Below are 21286 nucleotides of genomic sequence, written 5' to 3' on the forward strand. Positions count from 1 at the left end.
GGACAGTCTTTGGAAAACGTAAATTTATTGGACTACGCTGAATTATCTTAAAACCAACCCTATTTCTGCGGAACCAGTCTTTATACGGCTTAGCTAGCTAGTAGAGTGGGTTGCCGAAAGTGACATCACGAGTGTCCTCGTGACGCGCGCTACTGCGCAGCTGCAGAATCTCTGTAGAAACAGATGATAAGAAAATGTTGTCAAATCTACACCGTGTTCGTTTTAATGACTTTATTGATTTCACTGTCCTTTGTGTGGTTCAATTACATTCATCCAGTTTTTCTTTTCTAGCCTTTGTAAAATTTTTCTCAAATTATTCTTGAGAATCGTTTATTTTCTAACCTATCCATATCATTTTCTAATCTGTGTTTAATTCTTGTAATAACATCTATTCTACTTGTCATAGAGGATAACACATTAAATATTCCACAATATTTTAAGGCTCTTCAGTCGAACAATTTCTTTATATAATAATTTAGAGCTTGACATAACTAGAAAGACATATATTTGGTATGATGCTGTTTTAAATCATTTTGAGTATTTATTGGCTTTCTTTGTTTAATAACCCTGAAAAAACTTATAATGTATAAGGTATAATTATAATAGCATACTATAATATAATGTATTATATAATATATATTGATCAAATTAACACATTAGTTTTTATAGTCAAATTTATTTTAACATTAGATAGCCTACAAAAACTGCGTATGTGTATGGCACGAGCTTCTCAAAATGCCACTGTAGTCTTAAGTGCTGAGAATTTATAAAGTTTACTCCTACTTTCAAACTTGAAGGTAAAAAAAGAGACAAATTTCCTAAAGGGCATCTATGATGAAAATCAACATTTGTTGATTTTTAAGGTATACCGCGCTTTGGAAAAGTCAAGGTTTTAAAACCACCCAAAATTTTCTGTAATACCGTTCCTAAGCTATGTGTAAGGTTTTGTAATTTAATTTTTTTTAGACAACAGTGTCTCCAGCAGAAAATATATCCAAAGATGCCATTTTAAAATGTAATGAAATCTGTGTTTTTGAAACTAATGAAGACAGCAGAAGTCAATGATTCATATGAATTATTTAGCCTGACATGTTTACTGCTCCAAAATATTTAAAATCTTTCAAAAAGTAAAATATATCGTAAAATATATATATATAAAATATATATTTTCAAAGGGAAATTTTTTTAGTTTTTTTTCCAGACATTTAAAATGAATTTAATTTAGAGCGATGAGCATAATATCATGATACCGTGAAATTTTTATCCAAGGTTATCATACCGTCAGAATTTTATACCCGCCCATGCCTACAAGTCTCTTTTTTTACATTTCTTGATGTTAAAATAGGACCCAACTCCCAGTGATTGTGAAGCCCACTGCAGCGTGATGTAGGAGTGCGGTGTTCCCCGCCAGGCACCATGTTTGTATAATAACATGTATACACGTTCACAGACCATTTTTTGTAATTAAACTGGAATTAAAATATCTCTTCCAACTCACTGAGATTTGTATAAGTTAAAAATGTTTTTAAAACAGAGCATGTTTATAATAGGGTATATGCAGAAGTATGCTGAAGGACTTTAAATTTTGCAGTAGGGGCAATCGCTTCCAGTGAACAGTATGCCATTACAAAATTGGCGCATTTAAGGTCTGTTTTCTTTAAAAAATCAACAATCTTCACTGCCTGATGGATATACAATATAAAGTAGGTCTCACAATGTACAAGAAATGTAAATTTTTTGCGCCATGTCTTTAAAATATAAACATTTATTTTACCCAAGTGTATTCAATGGAGTTTCTGCATTATATCTTGACAGGCACGTTCATGTAAATGGCTTTTCATCTCGTTTTACACTTGAACAACTAAATGAACACTGAAGTTTACTTAACTGATTGTATTTTAATTATATTACAACATGAATGCTGTAAAAGGAACCGTATAAAAATGAAAAAAGTCACATTAACCGTTCGCCGAAGGTTTATCAGTATGGGAAGGATACTAATATAATCACCACGGCCGCATGGTGTCAGTAAACATGCAAATGTATGTGTGTGTGTGTGTGTGTGTGTGTGTGTGTGTGTATGTGTGTGCGTGTGTGAACACTGCAAAGTGCATTTGTGTGAGACTCATCATTTTAGAAAGGCTTTAATAAACTCCAGCACAAATACATGAAATAAACTTACTTGGTATTTTTGACTAATGAACTGTATTTCAGCTTCATACGAGTCTGTTTCTATCACTGACTGCAGTTTATCTGATGTAACGCATGATGAGAAGCAGACACACATTTGGGAACAGTGCATGGGGAGAAGCAGCTCATTTGCATTTAAAGCCACAGGCTACAAAAACAGCTACTCGCATTCATACACCAAAATGGGCAGATTCTGGAGGCTATAATAAATTATCTTATGGGTATTTGGGCTAAAACTATACAGACACATTCTGGAGACACCAAAGGCTTATCTTAGACCTTGTAAAAAGAGTAAAATAGGTGCCCTTTAAAGTTGCAATCACTCTTACCTATAGTTAAGACAGCTCAGCAGGCCTTTCGAGTGGTTAGGAGTTGCAGTAAGGGCTTGTGATGGTGCTGTGTGGAGTACAGACCTGCATGGACAGATTTTTTGTGCTCCTTCCACAGAAAAAAAGGATTCTCCTAAACCCCCTGGAATATTTAAATTTAGCTGGTGTGCTGATAAAAAATGCGCTCCGACAGATTACTGGTGTGTTCCAAATGGAATATTTTGAGTGAATACAATGATGGCCGCCATTCTGAAGCGCCATTTCAAACCAAAATGATCAAAATGACTACTTTAGAGGGCCCTTTAGAATTAAAGGGTACAACTGATAAACATTTCTGGCCCCTGTATTCCTTTGCACAAGGAAGGTGGTTGCTGTTTCACACTGTCTTCCATTCAGAAGGGCTCATCCCTATGCCCTAATCCCTTTGAAGCTATTATTCTGGAGGTTAAACTCTTTGGAGGGATTAGGGCATAGGGATTAGCACTACAGAATGGAATGCAATGTTAACCTCTCCTCATTAATCAGTATATGGGTAGAGTTGGGATTAGGTGTATGATTGGGTTAGGTTAATCAAGCAGTGGATTCTGTGAGGGGCAGCATAATCTTTTAGGGAGCTGGTTCATCTGGCGAGCCTGAAGTAAGGAACCTCATATCATCACACACAGTACTCCGGTTTAAAATGTGTAAAATAAGACATGGTAGAAAATGTGTTAAATAGGTGGTCCAGATTGTATTTTAAAGGTTTGATTGTGTTTAAAGGATCCAAAGCAATGTGTGCTCATGCTTCATTTGTAAAATCACGTTATGTTTGCAAATATCTTACTTTAATATTATACACCTACTCAGCTAACATGAAAACGACTGTCATATTTCCTAGTTCCTCCGAAAGGTCTGCCCTCAAGTGGCTCTGATTGGTTAGCTAACATAATGTGCTGTGATTTGCGAATCGGCTCCATGTCACCAGGAAAAGCACCACGCCACGCACTGTGCCTCTGCTGTGTAAATACTGTCAGCCAGGGTAGTTGTTAGCCGTATCAGCTTGAGCCTGAATCTGACAGAAAATGACACAGAAGACACAGCTGAACCTCATGCCTGCTCTCCATAACAAAATCTGACAAGTGTCTTTCACATATATTCGGGTTAAAAAAATGTGTAAGCAATATGAAACCTTCACATACCTTTTGCGAGTTTGTTATTTGAGATGTAGAACGCAGGGAAAGTGGCTGCATAAAGAGACACTGAAACGCTAGTGAAGATTGTGGGTGTTTAGAGCAATTTGACGGATAAATATGAATTTGTAGCTAAATTGTTAGCGGTGCCAAACAACATTTCCTGTTGTTTACATCCTTGCTACAACATACCGTTAACAGTAGAAACTATGCATGTAATAGATCAGTTTTAACAAAAATACTCACAGGTTGTGCCTCACAATTCACAGCTTCTATTATGGTTGGAGCTGATCCTCCTTTGAGGAGTTTTTAGCTAAATTCAGCACTGAAATGGGAGAGATTCTGGAAATGCTAGCTATATCTGTTTTATAATTCTCTGCAACATAATTACAATTAAATTGTGAGCACTTCTCTCTGTGACGTGTCTTTGAAAGCCCAAATACAGAAACAGAAGAAGCTCTGTGGTAATAGCAGCGTTTGGCAGCATACAAACCCTAGCATACGCCCCTTTGGCTTTGCTAATCTAACTCAGTAAAAGCCAACTTCTCCCTTTGCATTGAACATTGAGCGTATTACATCCAGAGATGTTGTTTATATTCATACAGCTACATTACACATGAAATAAAGTTTAAAATATGATATCTTAGTGGACCACCTCTTTACTGTTGTTGCTGATGTGTATATCATAATTTATTATCTTGAAAGTTGTTTATTGCCAAATATGTGTTGAGTGTAAACCACTCTTAGGAACTTAAACATTTGATGTGAAGCATTCTGAAAATATTGTTCAATGAGGAAATCTAAGCATGCCATGATCTTCCAAAACCCTGTTTGTACCACAACAAAGTGTTGTGAATCAATCTAAGTCTGACCCTACACACTTCAGTCTCTTAAATTATGACAGATGTATGATAACATTTAAGTGCAGCCAAGAACATTTTTTCTAAAGTCAGTGTCCTTGTAATTGTCAGAGGCTTTATAAATACGGGACCACATCTCTCCATGACATCTGATCCCAAGAAATACCAGGCACCTCCATGAAGCCAGAACACAAGAACTGTCACTTAACAAAACAAAACACCTTATAATCTGAGGAGAGGATCTCAGAACAGGCCATCTGCTCAGCTGCCCCTATCAACCATCCTCGAACCTCCTCCTTCCCTCTAGGGTATATGCTTTGAAAGGTGACTTAGGTGTTCCTGGATTTTATTTATTGTAGTGTACTATACTATAAACACCATAATTTTTTTACATCTAAAATTCTATTAGTTTTATCTTTTCATGTTTGGTATCATTTTAAATGTCTATGTGTGAATGAAAACAGGCTATGATCTTAGTTCCACATCAGCAGAACAAAGCAAAACAAAGATGTCAGCTTTGTGGAAAATTCTCTCCTACTGAAGCGAGATCTTGTCCCAGATAAGATCTTTATCAAGTGTTGGGATTTTTACCACAGGTGGTTTTAGGATATTAGGCCAATTCATACAAAGATATCATGAAGCATTTATGTCTTTAATTTAATTTTTGAATTGTTTACTGTGGTTTAGGTATAAGGAGGAAGAGCATTGGAGAAATACTCAAGGAAGCATCTATAATCAGTTCATCCTGCACAGCCTTAGTTTTCTTTCACAAAGAAGTTTTGTACTCATGTAAGTTCAGGTTATTAATCAGGCTCCTAATCAGACAGTAACAATCATGCAGAAAGTTCAAGACAGACAACAGCAGTAACATGGTCATGTACTTTCTATGCATAAAAACAGGATTGGCTACATTGCATTTCATGGAAGGGTTGAAGGTACCACAAAAAGATGACATCCAAGAACAATGTGGATGTCATCAGTGCTACAGTAGCAAGATATGATGTTGGGCTACAAGTTTTAATGATAATTGTGCAAGATTGTAACAGGTGGCGTTAAGCATTTACTCATGTGAAAGCCTATGCTGCTAAATTGCAAGGATATATAGCCAAGAAGAAACAGAAATTCAGGTTTGAGTGTGAGTGTACATTTTTGGCCTCAAAAAATAGGGTTGGGTTTGATCAGATTTTGTTAAAATATTAACGTATGCAACATTATTCTGGGTTAATCCTCACAAACCCGAACTAGACCAATCCGACAAACGCAAACCTGACCAACCCAAACTAAGCCTTTTAAAGCTGCATTTTTTTTTACATAGTCAAAATTGCCTGTTTTTTAAAGCTAAAAATGTTTTATCATGACTTACACTACCTGACAAAAATCTTATCACATATCCAAGTTTTAGGAACAAATAATAACTTCTAGTTGATCCATTTGCATCAGAAGTGGCTTATATGAAAGGGAAAGGCCTTTAGATTACACTTATTTTACCAAAATAAAATATGATCATGCCTTGATTTTTAAATAATTATATACAGAAAGGTCTGACTTTGCTTTGACAAAAGTTCTTGTCACTGAACAGAAATAATGTACAGTATAGAATATAAAGTCATGGTGCAGTGGAAAAAGAATTAATATTGTGGATGACTCCCATGAGCTTGGAGGACTGCATCCATACATCTGCAATGACTCAAATAACTTTTTAATAAAGGGATCTGAAATGGCAAAGAAAATGTTCTTGCATGACTCCCAGAGGTCATCAAGATTCTTTGGATTTATCTCCAATGCCTCCTCCCCTATCTTAGCCCAGACATGCTCAATAATGTTCATTTCTGGTGACTGGGCTGGCTAATCCTGGAGCACCTTGACCTTCTTTGCTTTCAGAAACTTTAATGTGGAGGCTGTATGAGGATGAGGAGTACTATCTGACTGATTTCTGTGGGAATCTAGGGTCCATGCAGGTTCCAGTAGGTCTTCTGCAGTATTTGTGATAATCGTGATGCAGTTCAACTGATAAATCGTCTGAAAAATCTACTTTTTGCCACTTTTTCAAATGATTAAATAAAAGTCAAGTTATAATTTGTTGCTCTTACACCTGTGTTCAACGACAAGACTTTTGTCAGGTAGTGTATAATTATTTATGCTTTATATTGTTCATTCAAGAAGTTTGGAATTTTCTATTTATTTTAAACAACTTTCATATTTACATTAATGATATATTTTTTTTTACAAGTGTGATACAGTGGATCAGTGGTTAGCACTGTCACCTCACAGCAAGAAGGTCGCTGGTTCAAGTCTCGGCTGGGTCAGTTGGCATTTTTATGTGGAGTTTGCATGTTCTCCCCGTGTTTGCGTGGGTTTCCTCCGGGTGCTCAGATTTCTCCCACAGTCCAAAGACATGCACTATAGGTGAATGGGGTAGGCTGAATTGGCCATGGTGTATGTGTGTGAATGCAAGAGTGAATGGGTGTGAATGCTAATGAGTGTGTATGCGTGTTTCCTAGTACTGGGTTGCTGGTGGAAGGGCATCCAGTGTGTAAAACATATGCTGGATAAGTTGGTGGTTCATTCCACTGTGGCGACCCCTGATAAATAAAGGGACTAAGCCGACAGAAAAGGAATGAATGAATGAATGAATGAATATTTTTGAGATCTCCTAATCTAAAGAAGTGAGGTGTACTGGCTCAGAAGTGAAGTAAACTGATGCATTCTGAAACTGCTTAACAGTATAAACCAGGGTGGATTTGTTTGATTTATGATTTAATTAATTTACACACAGAATTATTTACATAAATTCAAGCTTAAATTATTATTACAAATGACACTCATATTAGAGTCAAATCTGGATTGATGGAATGTAAAGTTTAATACATTTTAGCAATCTTTTACAGCAGCACTAAGCATATATGTGGATCCCATAGTTGGGCCATTGGGTGGAACCCTTGGTGAAACCAACATAAGCCTATTGTGAATTGAATTGACTTAGGTTCTTAAGTACTCAGACACAGCAAAAGTTAAAGGCTCCTTAATCTAACTGAATACTTCCTGTCACATCATGAATGAATTCACACAGGTGTGTAACTAGGGTAACTAAAAAAAATAGACAAAACTTTTCCTGTGAATAAACAAGGAACAAACAGATTAGTATACCACCTGCTTTTATTATATTTAATCTTTAATCTGAGTCCAGGGTCATATCACTATCAGCTGCACACCACTCATCTATTATATTATCAGCACAATAAACCGAATGGCACAGCTATTGTATTCAGTTAATATTTCCGTCTTGGAGCAAAGTTCTGCTTTTACAGTGAAAGCTCTACACAAATAGCTGATATATTCATTTTACTTAAGCATGTCCTGCCCTCCTACACATCCAAATAGATAAGGTCTGTTACTCAGTCTTCTTCAAGAAATCCACAAGTTTTTACACGAGTAAGTTCGGCCTTAGTTTGAGTATTATAATTATTAGTATTATTATATATAATAGTATTATTATTATTTAAGTTTTTGGGCTCAAGAAGGTGGGCTGGTATTGATCAAGTTTGATCAACATGGTAACTTACTCTGCATTATTCTGGGTTAGAAATGGCAAACTGAAACTGGACCAATCAGATGTGAGTAACTTTAAACTGGCCTACATATCGGATAAAACAAAGCCACTCCCAGTATCAATGTATCCTATTTCTTCCAATTAAAGCCTATTAACCCTACATTTCAGAAAACGCAATAAAAGATAAAAACCTGTAATTATAGGCTTTCATGGTAGAAAAAATAAATATGAAAGTCAATGGTTACAGGTTTTGTTTTGTGTTTAACAGATGAATGAACTCATAAAGGTCTAAAAAACAAGTCAGGATAAGCAGCTATGTTTCCACCCACACATCTTTTTACATGCATTTTGTAATATGATTTATAATATAAAAAATGCTTAATGAAAATTTCAAGATGCACATATATTTAAGGACTAGAAATAAAAAGAACTTTTGGCAAGATGGGATGTCATTACTGGACAAACCAGTTGAATAACTACACTGTAAAATGAGCAAAATGTTGTTTTGGTCATTCTAAACCAGAGATGCCCAAAGTAGGACCTGCAGGCCAAAGTTGGCCCATGGTAACCTTTCATTTGGCTTGCCATTCCATCTGAAAAGAGAGAGAGAATGATAGAAAGGTGGTTGGGGCGAATGCCTTAGACAGAGATTGTCATTTCGAATTTAACGTAACCTTTTGTTTCTTTGTCTTATTGCTAAGCTACAAAAAAGCCAACTAAAATTAAATGGTTCAATTAAATGTTGTAAATGAATCAGACTTTTAAATTTTAATTACTGTCACTTGACAGATAGAGGACAATGCATAAGTCATCTGAGAGCAAATCAAGGAAGGGGCAGGAGCAGCTCGACAAGTGCATTCAACACAGAACTCCATTGTGTTATAAATGTAATTGTTAATGTTTTTACTGTAATAAGTTCAGTATAAAATGTTAAAAATGATAATGCATTAGGTAATATGATTTAAAGCAACATTTTTAGGAAATTCCCCTTGGCAAATGTATTGTAATACGCTTTGATATATATATTTAAGTTTGGTTTTTGCCCTTTATCAGGAAAAGCTTTGGGCACCCCTGTTCAAAACTGTCTTAGCTAAAGATGTTTTTAAGGTTATTTGGTATTCTTACCACCCAAACCGGTCATTTGAGGTCCCAAACAGCGGTCTCACTCCTCAAAAATCCATGTTCATTGGGTTTTATCTTCATCTTCTGAAGGGTAAATTATTATATAATAAAAAAGACCTACAGTGGCTTTTTCTAAGTTTTTCTGCCAGTTTATTAGGAAGGGAAGATTTTGATCTCATTGGATGGATATTTTATTCCCAAATGTTTTATGCAAGGCAGCATGGTGGCTCAGTGGTTGCTTCAAAGCAAGAAGGTCGCTGGTTTGAGCCTTGGCTGGGTCAGTTGGCATTTCTATGTGGAGTGCATGTTCTCACTGTTTTGGGTGAATTATCCCTATGTCCTCATTTTCTCCCACACAACTTGTTTCATTTCCACAGCTGAACATAAAATGTTGGTAACCAAATAGTTTATGGTAACTTTTGGTTTTCAGTTATTATTTTCTACTATGTTAAGTCAGTGGTTACAGTTTTCCCTTTTGTTTTGAACAGAACAATAAAAACTCATCTGGTTTACCACAAACGAGTAAATCAATTGATATATTTTTATCTTGGGGGCATCTAAAATTTAAATTTCTGTCTCTAAATGAAATGCAGTTTTCAAAAAAAAATTCAAATAAAATGTAATCTGTAATCAATTATTGTAGAACAAGTATCTCATAGATTTTCATTCTATGGCAGTAAAATCAAGGCCACAATGGATCTTCAGCAGTCAGATGGTACAGCATTCACAATCCAAATCAGTGCCCTCATAAAATTCTGAGTTTACAGGTTGCTTTCATGAGGACAAAGGCACATTTTACTAGTCAGAAGAATCACATAATTATGGTAATTAGATGACTTGCTTGTGCCTTTATTTTCCAGCTCAACAAAATCACATGTATATCCCCTATGAACAAGCACATTCATGTTTACTACACTAACAACAAGGGCTGAATGGCATCTTGTAAAATGTGAATTGACACAGTTTTTGCCAACTTAAGACAAATCCACTGTTTCAGCATTTTATCCCCATCTTTCTCGAAAAAGGGTGGGGACAACTTGTAGCTTCTACTTAAGCCAGACATGATCCTAGCTGTGTTTGAACAAGGCCAATGTCTGTTTGTTTTACGCCCAGTTCTAAGAACATTCAACAAGGTCTTAAACACACCTTTAAACACAAATCCACTTACCGGCCACTTTATTAGGTACACCTGTCCAACTGATCGTTAACACACAATCATAATCAGCCTATAACATGGCAGCAAATCAATGTATTTAGGCATGTAAACATGGTCTAGAACAGGGATGGGCAAACTTGATCCTCGAGGGCCGGTGTCCCTGCAGAGTTTTGTTCTAACACTAGTCAAACACAACTGAAAAAACTAATCAGTGTCTTCAAGATCACTAGAAATCTATAAGCAGGTGTGTGTGATTAGAGCTGGAGCTAAACTGTGCAGGACACCGGCCCTCCAGGACCGAGTTTGCCCACCCCTGGTCTGGAATGATCTGCTGCAGTTCAAACTGAGCATCAGAATGGGGAAGAAAGGTGATTTAAGTGACTTTGAACGTTACTTGGTTTGTTGGTACCAGACGGCCTATTTCTGAAACTGCTGATCTACTGGGAGTTTCATGCACAACCATCTCTGGGGTTTACAGAGAATGCTCCGAAAAAGAGAAAATATCCAGTAAGCAGCAGTTTTGTGGGTTAATGCCAGAAGTCAGAGGTATAAAGAACAGCATCTCTGAACACACAACATGTTGAACCTTGAGACAGGCTACAATCGGCCCATTAGTACCAATTGAGCATTGTGTCAATGCCACAGCCTACCTGAGTTTTATTGCTGTCCATGTCCATCCCTTTATGACCACAGAGTACCCATCTTCTGATGGCCACTTCCAGCAGGATAACGCGCCATGTCATGAGGCACAAATTATCTCAGACTGGTTTTTTGAACATGACAATGAGTTCTCTGTACTCAAATGACTTCCACAGTCACCAGATCTCAATCCAATAGAGCACCTTTGGGATGTGGTGGAACGGGAGATTCGCATCATGGATGTGCAGCAACTGCGTGATACTATCATGTCAATATGGAACAAAATCTCTGAGGAATATTTCCAGTACCTTGTTGAATTTATGCAATGGAGGATTAAGGCAGTTTTAAGGGCAAAAGGGAATCCAACCCGGTACTAGTAAAGTGTACCTAATAAAATTACCGGTGAGTGTTTGTAACAATTCTTTTTGTCATCCAAATTACACCACACACTGTTTTTGCACATTTTTGGAAGTCCTAAAAATTGAAAATAAAATTCCTATATATTTCATTGTTTAGGTTATCAACATCCTATCACATTTAAAATGGTTTTACAACAGTATGGTTTTAATGCAACCTTCAGACAAACAAATGTACAGCTAGCGAAAAAACAAACAAAAAAAAATACTTCAGTTAGCGATTCTCTCAAGTTGTCATTTATATGTTAGTAACAAAAAGTGTTGTCAGTTACAGTGCTCAGCATATATTAGTAGACCCCTCACAAATCTCTCTGTTAAACTCATATTTTTAATAAGAAGCTATACAACATTATAATTGTGCATATACATTAGATTAGTCAGTACTAACGCCAAATCTAATCTAACAAAATAACCTACGATAATGGTCTAAAAACTAGTACACCCAAATATATATGATATAGAAAAACATTAAATACAGATTTTAAAGAGGAAAAATCGAGAAAAGCGAAAAAATGTAACATTTTAGTTGAAATTTTGTAGTTTGTAATTTAATTTATTTAATTGTATTATTTATTTAATGAATTTAATTGTATTTTCTTTCTATTTCTAAATGTTTAGTGACTAAAATACGATTTTAATAAATATGTCTGTTTAACAAATCTGTTTAGTTTAAATGCATATATTCACTGAGAAATAGATGATAAAATATTCATTTTCAAAATGGGGTGTACTCATTTATGCTGAGCACTGTATGTTCACTTGTGTTTTTAAAGCTAATGATAAAGTGTCTTTAAATTATTACAAATAATTTATATTATCATCATCATTAAGAGCATTTCTTTTTCAGAAAATGACAATAGATGAATCAAAGGTGATTCTTGGCTCCTTGGGGCCCCAAGCAAAACTAAATAGAGAAATTGTAGAACTAGAGAACTGAAACTGAATATAGAAACTGTACAGAAAAAAGCAGAACAGCATTTGCCTGCCCTACCTGTTGACAAGCAGCACCTCTAAGGTCAATATAAACCATTCCATGATTTCAGCTCATAAATATTGGGGGCAATTCCTAAATTAAGTCCTAAATGATAAAGACTCTATGATATATTGTCTATGTTTACAGGAAAGTGTGATGAATGACAGGCTAGACTCTCCTACACAGGTTTTTCTAGTATCCAGTTTCAGTTTATATAGCTATCAAACGTTAAATTAGTGTTGTAGAAACATTAGAACCAAAACATTTGCCAAAGACATTATGTTTAATCCAAGACATGTAAAAGTACACCTACATATATCTGTGGAGACGAATAATGCACACATATTTCCTCACCTGAACTAATAAACTCCCACTGGAACTCCCTTTTGATGTGTATGGGCTGGCCTGTGTCTCAGTGGGGTGTGTCCAGTGAGAGAGCAGAAACCCTTTCAATGAGGAACTGCCATTCATTTTCACACAAGACTTTCAGGTGTTGTGATTTCTGCCCTGGATTATGTCTTACCATGGAAACCTCAGTGCCTTCACTCCTTCTGGTTCTCTGGCTTAAGAATGTGCTGAACTGGGTGTTGGTTGTGGTGCTGAGGCACCACATGAGCCGGACTTTCTCTGGAATTTTCTGCATTTCTTTAACATTAATTGACAGCCTCTTGAGTTTTGTCCTCACGGCTATTTTCTACCTGGAAGACTTTAACATCTCAGGCTGGCACATCACCGGGAGCCACATATGCCTGCTGGCTCAGATCGCATGCCTCATCTACAGAGTGACCAACTGGCCAGTGTTCCTCCTTGTCGGACTTGATAACTTCTGGACACTATCTTCAAGCTCAACAAACACACGGAAACTGACTTACGCTGCTGGAGTGGCTCTGCTTTGGACTGCAACGGCTCTGTATGTTTTCTGGACGCCCGGTGTTGTTGTATTATTAGAGGGTGATAATGAGAATCCCCAGTGTAAGATGTTTAGCAGCACCCAGAGCTCTCAGGTCCTCGTGGCGTTGCTGACGACGACCACCTGCGTCATTCTGTACTCGTACGCACCGGTGGACAAATGCAGGACTCTGCGCGCCCCCGAGCAGCGCTGTTTGCTTTGTTTACGGCGGGTTATGCAGACGTTCATGAGCACGTGGGCGCCGTTCCCCGTACTGTTGATCGTGTCTCCGCTGCTGCAGGTGGAGATGCACGCGCTCCTGCAGGTGAATGTCTTCTGGCTGTGTTTTCTCAACAGCTTCTGCGTCGCTTTGACTCTGTGCGGTCGCTCTTTTGCGCCCAAATACACAAAAAGCGACACCTTCACCGACGGCTTTTGTTCCTGGAGCGTTTGCTGTACTTGCGGAGCTGATGAACGGAGTTATGGACAACTAACTGGAGCCCGCGAACAAGTTAAAACACTCACTATCTGACCGTGTTTGCTCTGAATGAACATCATCTGCTGTGTGCGTTACAGTAATAAACACGTATGGGTTTGCAATTTAAATGATTTGTGCAGGGCTGTTTGTAATATATATATATATATATATATATATATATATATATATATATATATATATATATATTAGTTGAAATCAGAATTATTACCCCCTTTGAATTTTTCTTTTTTTCCCCCTAAATGATGCTCAACAGAGAAAATTAAGTATGTCTGATAATATTTTTTCCTCTGGAGAAAGTCTTTTTTGTTTTATTTTGGCTAAAATAAAAGCAGTTTTTAATTTAAAAACCATGGAATTTTATTTAAAATATTTTAAGGTCAAAATTATTAGCCTCTTTAACATTGTTTTCAAGTCAACAGAACAAACCATCATTATACAATAACTTGCCTAATAACTCTAACCTGCCTAGTTAACCTAATTACCCAGTTAAGCCTTTAAATGTCACTTCAAGCTGTATAGAAGTGTCTAGGAAAATATCTAGCAAAATATTATCATGTCATCATGGCAAAGATAAAATAAATCAGTAATTAGAACTGTTATGTTTAGAAATGTGTTGAAAAAAATCCTCACTCCGTTAAACAGAAATGTTATTGCACTATAAAATAACTGTTCAAAAGTAGCTTATAATTTAACAATTTATTTCAGTGATTTATAAGATAAATTTTAAAAATGTCCATGGCCTCCCTTTCTTCTAACATTTTTCTGAACAAAGTTCCCAATGTCTAAAATGACCACTGGATCCACGATTTCAATGCTGAAAAAGTTATGTTTGGATAGCCTGTCCTGGCTCATTGTGGTAAAACAACTTGATTAAATGATCAAAGTGAAACTGCACTGGCACGATTGATGATTTGGTCATTAACAGCAAAAACTGTTTAAAATAGGCTAAGGTTTCATTTTTGGCCATACAGTTTGCAATAAGACATTGGTGGAATAATTTACTTGTGTTTAAGCTAACAGGTACACCAAATGAAAATTAGTTCTAAAAAGACACAATCTTTCAATAAAAAATATATATGAAACTCTTTAAAAATGCACTGCCAGAGGTACACACAGGGCCCAGGTTGCCATACACCTGCTGCAGCATCAACAATGAGGGCCCCACCTGTGCTGACCTAACTGTTGGGGGAAACAATAACTCTGGTAGAACTGCACCTGTGTAAACCCCTCTGATTCCAACCGACAATGGCTAAAGTGCACAGCCCGAGTGATTCTAATTGGTGTTGTTGACCAGACAGCTTAATGATGATTAAAAGACACAACATTTGTGACAGCGTTGTAACAACCTTCACCAACAGCATAGAGCCTTCAAACTTTTTTTAAGCAAGGGTCGATATATATACATATTATATATATATATATATATATATATATATATATATATATATATGAGCAATATCACACTCGTAGCAGTGCGATTTGGCTGTATATCGGCACTGGTGGGAGGCGTGCGTTAAGTGTCCCCACCAGTGCCGAATTACAGCCATATCTCACTGCTACGAGTGTGATATAGCGTTTATACAACAGTTAGACGACATAATTGTCTATATAAAAACAAAATCAAACATGGAGAGTTTCAAAAACCCTTTTGTATGAGGAACTACTTTCTTCCGACTTGGATTCAAATCATAAGCTGACAGTTAAACAGTTGAGCGTGCATCTTTTACACTTTAGATCTGTAGTGTCTGCTTTTTGCTGGTTGTAAGTGAGTACACATAGGGTAAAAAGGCTTTAGGAGTTCTGATATTGTAGAATATCCCACGGCTATCAGCCAATCAGATTTGAGAACCAGACAGAACTGTTGTATAAATATATATATATATATATACACATGTTAAGGCAATGTTATGTATTTGTTGGGGGGTTGTCGTTATGTTCAACACTGTCTTAATGGATTGACAGAGGAAAGCAAGTTTAAATTGCATGTTACTCAACAAAACAAAATGTGAACAGCCCCTTGTCAGGAGCTCAATAATTAGCATTCTTACTTGATTGTAACTGCTGCTATCTAAATTTGAATTAAAGAGCTCTGTAATTAAATTCTTACTAGAAAAATGCTATTATGATAAGTAATGCTGGGTCTCAAACTCAATTCCTGGAAGGCTGCAAGTCTGCACGAGGTTGCACATAGTTTTGCTCCAACTATAATCAAACACAACTGATCCAACTAATCAATGTGTTCAAGACTACTAGATCAGCTGTGTTTGATTAGGGTTAAAGCAAAACTGTGCAGAGCTGTGGCCCTCCAGGAATTGAGTTTGAGACATATGATTTAAAGCATAAAAACAGGCACTGAGTGACAGGTTAGACCTGGGGATATCTAATGTCCTTAGGTTTTTCAACCTGGGGGTGGCGCTCTAATGTCGATTTACAGAATTTAAAATGGTAGTGAACTTATACACTCTCAGACCAACCATGAAGTAGGATGATTTAAGCTGAACCTGGTTCTTGGGGATTCATAGAATGTAAGGCAATGTCTACTGATAGACTACACACTACAGAGGCAAGAAAAAAAATGCCTGTGGCTTATTAAAACAATGACTATGTGCCTGATTATAAAGCTGTAACAATGTTATGAACATTACATTAGTTAGTAAACTATCAAGAAATGAAAGAACATTGTAGATCTAATTCTAATATGAATTGGTTTTGAAATATATTTGTACTTTTTTTATTTGGACACATTTACTTTGCTTGAATGCCTGATTTGACAAGAATGCCCCATTTATAAAGAGCAGTTCTTGTGTAATCATGATATGAGATCATGAGATATGTGAAGGGAATTATGTTGGTTAAACTATACAAGTGAATGTAAGCCAAATTTAACAAGGAGAACAAAAAATTAAATGTGTTATTTAGGAATGTTTACAAGCTGTGCGCATCGATGGATTTGTTCTTCAGTGTTTGGACTTTCAGCATTGAAAATTAAACCGCACTGAACTAAACTGAACTTTAAATCTAAAAACTGGACTGACACAGTTTCATTTTACTTGAACTTCTGTGTTAAGCTGCTTTGACACAATCTACATCGTAAAAGCGCTACAGAAATAAACATGAATGAAACTGAACTGTGGAGGAATTCCTGTGATTGTTAAACTACTTGCACCCAGAAGGTTTACTCTTGAGGCTACTAAGAAAACTGACTAAATGAGGATTTGACTTCAGCTGAGCTCCTAACCAAACAATATCATTTCTGTGAATGCAAATAAACTACAATCAGAAAGAAGCTCACAGTGAAATTACATGCTTCTGTATACATTATTCCCATCTTACCGGTTCATTTGACTTCCTGATAAGCTATTGCCCTTTAGGAATATTTACATTAAACAACAGACACGACAATTACATTCTTAGACAACGCTAAAGGGATGAAAATGGTCAATATTTATACTCACCCTCACACTGTTTTTGTGACTGTCTTTTGCTGAACACTAAATAAGGTATATTTAACCCTGTAAAACATCTTAAAAATAATGTGTATAAAAGGAACAGTTTATGCCTTTTCAGTCTCCCAGAATGAGATAGTTAGCTTTATAATTACAGTTCTGCAGTTTTGGTTTTGGGGGCTCAATATATCATTAAATGATTAGCAAATAAATGTTCAATAGGATGATGTATCTAAAAACAACTAAGAAGCACCATAGGAACACACTGCTACACTGGCTAAGCTGTTACAGAAGCCAAACCTCGACTGGACTCTAAAAAAAATGCCTAACGTCATCAGCAAGTTTTTTTCCCTAAAAAATATATATTTTGGAATCATTGTTATATTTTAAGATATTAAAAACAAAAATATACAAATATAATTGTAAAATTACACTCAGAAATTTGCTAATCTATCTACTTTATAAACTATATCAGAGCTTGACGTTTAGCATTAACTTTGTCGTTTTTTCCTCAGAGTATTAGTCACTTGACAGATACAAAAATGTTGAGAAATTTCAAATAAAATAAGTCTAAATAAATGTTATCCAAGTATTAATTATGGTCAGACATTTCCACATTCCTAAATCAGTGTGTTATGTGGAGTCAAGTTTAATTTTTGCTTTATTTAGTTTCGTTTAGCAGTTCATATCTTAAATCAAATATAAATTAAGTTTTATATTGATTTTTTTAAACAACCTGGCTGGTTTGGGCATTGCTGATTGGAAGGATAAAACTCTATTGGTTAATAAGCACACACTTATTGGCTTTTAATCACACAAAAAGGACAGTCAGGCTTTTGCTCTCAGATGGAGATGTGTCTTAATATTTTTTTTTTTACTCTGACAGGTTACAGCAAAAACAAATATAATGTTGAAGCCAGCCAAATAAAGAGACCATCTCCCAAAAATGCAAAATGACAAAGAAGCACCACAATTTTGTGTAATAAACAGAAAATTGTGTGGAAATATTTTTGATCAGTTTAAATAAAATAAATTATTTTAATTATTTAATTTAAAATTGAAAATTAAAACAACAGGACATACATGTGTTGCCCTTTTATACAAGATCAGTGGTCTGTGCACTAGTGCTGTTCTGTAATATAGGTTGCACAATAATTAGGGTGTCAAGGGGGCTCATAGAAGGACACAGTCCGAAAAATAGAAAAGTGTACATTTATGTATCTCTCAAAACTCTCGAAAGATTCCATTAAAATCCCATAGACTTGACCCACAAGTCTTATTAGACAATCCTATTGGTTTTCTTTAGCAAAGGTTTCAAAAATATAAAGAAATTCTAAGTGGAATCCAATACAGAAATCCTATTGGAATCCTTTAGGAAAGGTTCCAAAATACCATCAAAATTCTAGTTGGAATCCAATAAAGAAATCCTATCAAAATCCTTTAGAATTGTTTGACAAGGAGTGGGCTTTTCTTTTACAGCAGTTTACCTGAGAAATATTGCAGCCAACCTAATAGTAAAAGACAAGTATTTATTAAAAATACGTCTAGCAACCAGTAAGAAAGCTATGCCTCGAAAGTGGCTTCAACTCGAACCCCCTACAAAAACTGAATGGTTGGATATCAAATCTAGTGTTCAAAATCGAATGTTTTATTTCTTTAAAAACACAAAAGGGGCAAATACCTGCAATATTGGGGGAAATGGATTGTCCAGGCCTTTACACAGAGTCAACTGATCATTATATGTATGTAATGTGACCTGTAAGGAAACAGTCAACTTTTTATTCTAGTTGCGATGTGTTATTTTGTTTATTATTATTTTACTTTGTTTTTATTTCTCTTTTTTTAAGGAAGAAAAAGAAAAAATACAAATAACAAATAAAGTATAAAAAAGGATTGTTTTACAAGAGGCATCTTATTTGTTTCACTTGAAACAAATCTTGAAATATTGTTAACAGTTCTAATGTTTACGGTGTTGATGTTTTAACAAAACGTGTATTATTAAAATTATGCTTGAAAAGTGAAACTTGTGAAAGAAACACATTTTTAAAATCAAAGTTTCAGTCATGTTACGATTGACATGTTTCAAGAATCACGACTTTAGCTTTAATGCTAACAAAAATGCTAAGTGTTATTCATTTATAAACACAAAAATACTCTTGACACAGCTGGTTTGACACTACAGAACTTTACTTGAATTGAATCCAAGTTCATTGTCTATACAATATTTATTTACAACGTCTGAAATTGGGGAAATAAACAATAAAACACTAAATACAACTGAGGTATTGGCTAAAAGCATGTACATGTTTTTAACTCGTAAATATCAATCATGATCAACAGTTCGAGATGTGTCATCTGCTTTAGAAAACATCTTATATCACAACATGAGGTAGGAGAGCAACGTCTCATTTTCATGCAAGAGCAAAAAAAAAAAACCTCTCATCACACTGTAGGATTGGCAACATTATAATGCAATGATACACACAAACACTGCATTTTTAGATCTCAGAATCGCAACTTTGCTGTTCACAAAGGTCGTAAACATCAATATCGTTTCTATTACAGTGTTGAGTGGGTTCTCAAACAAAAAAAAAGCATCATCATCATCTGATTTATATATTTTTTTTCTTAGTTACACATTAGAAAAGGTGTGATCAAGATCATAGGGACACATGCTGTGCTGGCAGGTAGTTATTTGTACTCTACATATGTCAACCAATATATAAAAAATGCTTCGTTTATAATATTTGCAATGTTCTTTTACCTATTATTCAGTTCAAGGGAGCCACAGTATTCATCATCCCCTTGTAAAATGGGATATTATTCCTCTGTAATGCAAAATACACGATAGCTTTGCCGAAAAATCTAGCAACTCTAGAATGCTTTAAGGTATTCTTGCTAATCATATTTTAAACTAGACATACTCCACTCCTCTCGGATATACATGTACAGCGCTATCTGTATTCATTTGCATAACAAATGAACCGCCGAAAACAGAGTCTAAACTGTACTCCTATGGCCAAAATTCACTACATAGAAGATATACAGCGCCCCCCTGTGTATAAAATGCAATTTACACGTTTCATAGAATCGTTACAAATGAAAAGGTATACTCTAGAAAGCTTCAGAAATACATTTTAATACCCAAAAACTATCAAAAACAGCATTGAAACTGGCTGCTACAGAGGTAACTGTGGTGAAAACAAAAGAACCCTAATACTGATTGTACAGAAATTGCAGTCGACGCACTGTAGGAATGCATTATTACAGTGCTAAAAACAGATGCTACAATCTCTTAACAGAACTACTCATGAAGTCAGAGCTATATATATATATATATATATATATATATATATATATATATATATATATATACACACATATATATATATATATATATATATATATATATGTGTGTGTGTGTGTGTGTGTGTGTGTGTGTATATCATTTAAAAAAGCTTCGCTCTTTTCATCTCATTTGCACTGACACACACTCGTATCAAAAGTCTTTTCTATTAGGCTCTTGAGCACAATTAGCGCTCCTTTGACAAAGACTGCTCTTTTCAGACAATATGGAGGAGGATTGGTTCTTTGAAAGCTCGAGTACAAAAAAGAAAGTCACTTTTGCATTTTAGCAATAATGAATCTGTTTTAGCATAACAATATAGTAGCTAACAATACATGCATTATCTCACGCCCTTAATTTAAATATTATTTATATTTTTAAATATATTTATATATCATTTTTATTTATAACGATTGAACCCCACTAAAATAACAAAAGGTTGTTGTCAGTCTCAGTGGGCTCCAATGAAATGGATGAAATGAGGCACCGGACAAGCAAACGTCGCTGTTTCCTATGGGATAGAGAGCAGGGGTTCAGAGAGACCACCTTCAGCAACAACCACTCTTCAGGCCCCCCAAAAAAAAGACTAATAAACTAAAAATAAATGTTAACCACCCATCTTTTAGTAAGTGTCATAAAAAAAAAAGCTTGAAAGGTTATCATTTATAAGAATTTCGTTAATATATTAATGACTACTGTATG

General features: G+C 35.5%; 1 protein-coding gene across 1 annotated transcript; it reads left to right on the plus strand.

The window, feature by feature from the left end:
• The first annotated feature begins 12848 nt into the window (after positions 1 to 12848).
• gpr160 (G protein-coupled receptor 160) lies at positions 12849 to 13920 on the plus strand. Its single transcript, NM_001128817.1, is given in 1 exon segment — positions 12849 to 13920. A coding segment is annotated over 1 exon segment (897 nt). The 5' UTR covers positions 12849 to 12928; the 3' UTR covers positions 13826 to 13920.
• Positions 13921 to 21286: the final 7366 nt, after the last annotated feature.

This window comes from Danio rerio, chromosome 2, assembly GCF_049306965.1.
Source record: "Danio rerio strain Tuebingen ecotype United States chromosome 2, GRCz12tu, whole genome shotgun sequence".
Classification (NCBI taxonomy): Eukaryota; Metazoa; Chordata; class Actinopteri; order Cypriniformes; family Danionidae; genus Danio; species Danio rerio.